Below are 4696 nucleotides of genomic sequence, written 5' to 3'. Positions count from 1 at the left end.
ATATATATACACCATACACACATACACACACACACACAACTCAACTAAAGCTCTAAAATAAACGTTATATAAATGAAGAGATCAAAAATTCCACTTTAATTTTGCTTTAACTACTTATCACATCAACGTAAGCACCTGTAGAACACAGGAACCAATCATTCAAGAGAAAAGTTAATTTATTATTTTCTCATCAGAGCTTTAAATATAGGCCTTTTATTTTAATACTTATAAACTTATAAAATTTTTTTTAGGAATTACAAGGTTTATTTAATTACTGGAACCAAAACAAATGAAGTTATTTAAATGCTGCTTAAAAATTGTTTAAAGTAAGCTTTTCTAATGAACCTGTTATCTTGGTTATAAACTACTGTTTTACAAAACATAATTGTTATAGAGATAATAGTGAACTTTATATTATAATTTAGTATAATAAATTATCTTTATTAAAATATATTTAATATTTTTAAACAATAGTGGTAAGCCATCACACTGATTATCTATCTATTAATAGTAACAGTCTAACTTCTAAAAAAGTCTTTAAAACTTTTTTTTATCTACAATACTGCTTCATATATTGATCATTAAATTCAAAGTTGAATAAGTAAAGGAGTGGATCTTATGAAATAAATTAAAATAGTAACTAACCAGTAAAGGTAACAGTAATATAAAGTAAAAAGCTGATATCTTGGAACAAGATACTTAACTTTTTTACATGAAATATAATTTTGATGATTAAATATAATGTTTAATTACCTGTTATAGTTACTTTGGCAATTGACTCTGATGTTCCTCCAGAATTTGATGCTATTATTTTATATGTACCATCATGCTCACGGGTACAGTTAGTAATATTGAGAATAGCAATTTGGCCATCGAATCTTATATCAACATTTTCTGTGGTAGTGATAGTCTTGTTGTTTCTGTAAAACATTAGGTATAATATTAGTCTTAAAAATGAATTCTGCAAGCTTGCAAACATGGTAACAGTTACTAGAAGCATTAGTAACTAATTTCATAAACATAGATAATGAAAAAGATCAAATGATTAATTGATTAATTAATATTTTGTAAATTTAAATTTTTTTTTTATACAGAAATACTCAAAAGTTCATGTTTTGTTAATTTTCTTAGAATCCAAAAGAATGGTCTCAAAATAATTAAAGAATATCATTATATCATTATATCAAAATAATCAAGAATATTACTAAATATATAAATCATTTGAGTGAAGAAGTGTTAAACCACGTATGACACCTCAATTAGCCTCACACATTTAATATTTTGATTTGAAGGTGGTTATTCTTTAGACTCTCTAACTATAACTATCAACATTGGCTGGGCTAGTTTAAATACTTACATTTAGCATTCAGATCTCACCCTTTCCTAACCCATGATAATGGTATTAATTAATCAATTACTAGTGAGTACTAGGAAAACCAAATCAAAGTTTAACTGTCAAAGCGTTAATAAATCAAAAAGTTTACAATTTTTTTGTCAATTTACTTCAAGTAATTTCTTCATGATCATGATTTTAATATCCAGAACTATTAAAACTAACTTGCGAGGAAGAAAATGGTAACATTGATAAATTATGGTCTCATATCAGAGATAATATCATCACCAGTTAGTAATGCCATTCTAAGTAAAAGAGAAAATCAAACAAAAAAACAGTAGTTCAATGAAAAGTGTTAAAATATTTGCCAAAGAAGGAAATTGGCAAAATTAGATCTTTTGAATTGTCCCCAAAATAACTGCATTGTTTGATAATTTCTATTTCAAGAAATATGTAGTCTCTGCAGTTTAAAATATCCTGAATTCAATTCCTTTTTCCAAATTTTTAAATTGCTTTTGTTTAGCTGTGAAATAGGTCACTAGAAAAATAATTCATACTGAAAGAGATTGTATGATAAACAATCATAAACCTACTTTGATTATGATTATGATCTGGTCTTGTTGGGTGAAGATGTGTAAACTATATTGCTGGATGTTGCTGAATTAGTAAAATTAGTTTTTGAAATAAATACAAATGAAACAGCTTACAATATTGGAAACAAAAAAGACGATTAATTCAGGGATATTGAAAATAGGAAGAATATGTTTTAACAAGTTGAAATGTTTAATTAACTGAGTTCTACATTATCTGAAAGGAATAATATTTCAAAAAGAAAAAACTAAAGTTAAAATAAAATGAAAGGGAGGAAATTAATTTTATTTCTGTCATAAAATGACTTAGTTCGTATATACTATTCAGAAACCTCAAGATCAAAATGGAATGGAAGCATTGTGGTCACTGAAATTTAATGTTGTAGAATAGATACAGGGTGGCTTGGAAGTAATAGCTGGGAACTAACTGGTAAACATCCGATTAAACTGGGTTGAATAAGATGTAGTTATAAGGATCGCATTAGAGTTGACTTTATAGATTTGGGTTTTCATAGGGTTGAGAAGAGGTTGGTAAGTAGGCGAAGATTGTTGATATAATCAATATGCACACAAAGATACAATTAAACACTTAAAATACTCCAGAAATTCATACCTTGTCCAAATAATTTTCAAAGTTTTGTCAACAGACGCAAATTTACATGTTAATTTCATCGATTGTCCTTCAACTGCAGTCTAAGATAAAATAAAAGTAAATTTAATACATAATAAAAAGTTGATTAAATGAACAAGTAATAGAATATTTCTGAATGGTCTTACCACATCAGTCAGTCCTTGGGAAATTACGGGAGCTTCGATTGTAGGTGGTAAGATAACATCTATAATACTTGATGTTGCTTCTCCTTTCTCATTTTTAGCAACTAGTTTATAAGCTCCTTTGTCATTAGGTGTACATGGATTGATTTCTAATTTGATTGTATATTCACCCTGAAAATTCATAAATATAAATTTTTGGACATTTCTGGAAATTTATGGTATAACAATAAGAAGAATTATTACAACTCTCAAGAAAGTATTACAACTAGTTTTGTAAACGTTAATAATAAATACAAAGATTAAGCATTGATTGTGGGTTCTAAATAATTAAACCAAAACAATTATGAAGCATTATGATAGATATAAAATATCTAATTATGTATCAGAAATTGTTCATAAAATATAAATTATTCTTAAATAAGGTAGTTATCAAGGGAATAGTAAAAAATAATAATTTTTATAAGTTAAATTTTATATATATATATATTTATCCAAGGATTAATCCAGGATTAACAGTTAAATTATTTAAATATTTCTTTGTGTATAAAAATAGCTGTTTTGATAATAAAAAATAATCAATAACAACCATGGCTTATTCTGATTTCATTTTAAATTGATACTAACCCATTCAATAAAAAGAATATGATATTTTATTGACTGGTTCTAGAGAGCCAGCTCAGAGCACACAGAAAATTGCTGATTTTTTTAACACTATTATAAAAATGTAATGTTAGTAACAACTTTGAATATAATAATAGTGATGATCAATTATAATTATAAAGAAAAGTAATATAAGTTTTTTTTACTTCTTTCACATGACGTATTTCAACTTTATGTTTAGAATCTTCTTTTATCTTAGAAGCTCCTTTGAACCATGTACATTTAGGTTCAAATACTGATTGCACTTTTGCTTCAATTACAACAGTGTTAGTCTTAGTAATAGTAACAGTCTTTGGTACTTCTTTTATTACTGGAATGACTGTAAGGAGAAAATTAAGAAGGATTACAACTAGCTCAATATTAAATCAATAAATAATTTCACAACATGGGCTATTTAATATACTAGATCTATGCATTCATTACAGAAACATGCTATAAATATGAAATACCTATACTATTAAGCTATTTCATCTAAAAATCAATAAGAAAATAGTATGTTGTGTCCTCAAGTTAACCAATAATTTAAATACTGATATAAAGTTGGCATGATTATGGGTAGTATTGTTGCTCCAATTATTATGTTACCTTACTTATCCATACAATGTTAAACTCCATGTAAATGCTCAAAAATCAGAAACAAACTTTCCAAATAGGTAGTGCCATAAATTTATGTTAATAATAAAAGTAATTTCCATGTTAGTATTAAGTATGGGCATCGTCATGAATAAAGGAGAGCTGGAAGCAACAAAGCCCTCCCTTGAGAATGGACTCCACCATCCAAGACTCCGGCATCCAAGAATTGAAAAAAGGTCCAAATGAAGTGAAAAAATCCACCATAAGATATTTAGGATGCACATTCTCAGCAGAGCTACAGTTCCACAAAGATTTATTGATCAAGTTGAATGAGAATTTAAATAAGCTAGTCACCACTCGCTTGTTTAAACCAGATTAGAAAGCTAACATTGGCAACCAGAATGTGTTCATGGGTCTTTCTTGCCCTCTCTAAGCTCCTCCCTCACAAAGCTATGTTCTAAGATATTGGAGGGGATCAACACTATGATTCACAGGAGTTTTATGGCCATTATTAGGCTTCCCGTGAACACCTCTACGGTTATATACTATTTTTTTGGTATGCATGTATGCTGAGTGTTTTTTTTAGATTTTAACTTAATATAATTGCATATGACCATGTTGGAATTTTATATATATATTATTATTATATTAAGTTAAAATCTAAAAAAAATACTCAGCATACATGCATACCAAAAAAATAGTATATAACCGTAGAGGTGTTCACGGGAAGCCTAATAATGGCCATAAAACTCCTGTGAATCATAGT

General features: G+C 27.6%; 1 protein-coding gene across 1 annotated transcript in view; it reads right to left on the bottom strand.

Annotated features, from left to right (window-relative positions):
• bent (projectin protein bent) overlaps nt 1-4696 on the bottom strand; it is a gene marked incomplete in the record, with an annotated part of 246334 nt that overhangs the window by 172399 nt on the left and 69239 nt on the right. The window contains 4 exon segments of the mRNA XM_067045412.1: nt 754-920; nt 2537-2616; nt 2701-2868; nt 3504-3676. Coding sequence (XP_066901513.1) covers nt 754-920; nt 2537-2616; nt 2701-2868; nt 3504-3676 — 588 coding nt within the window.

This window comes from Halyomorpha halys, unplaced genomic scaffold (genome assembly GCF_000696795.3).
Source record: "Halyomorpha halys isolate HHAL.00 unplaced genomic scaffold, Hhal_1.1 Scaffold1088.1, whole genome shotgun sequence".
Lineage (NCBI taxonomy): Eukaryota > Metazoa > Arthropoda > Insecta > Hemiptera > Pentatomidae > Halyomorpha > Halyomorpha halys.
This window is presented reverse-complemented; position numbering and strand designations above follow the sequence as displayed.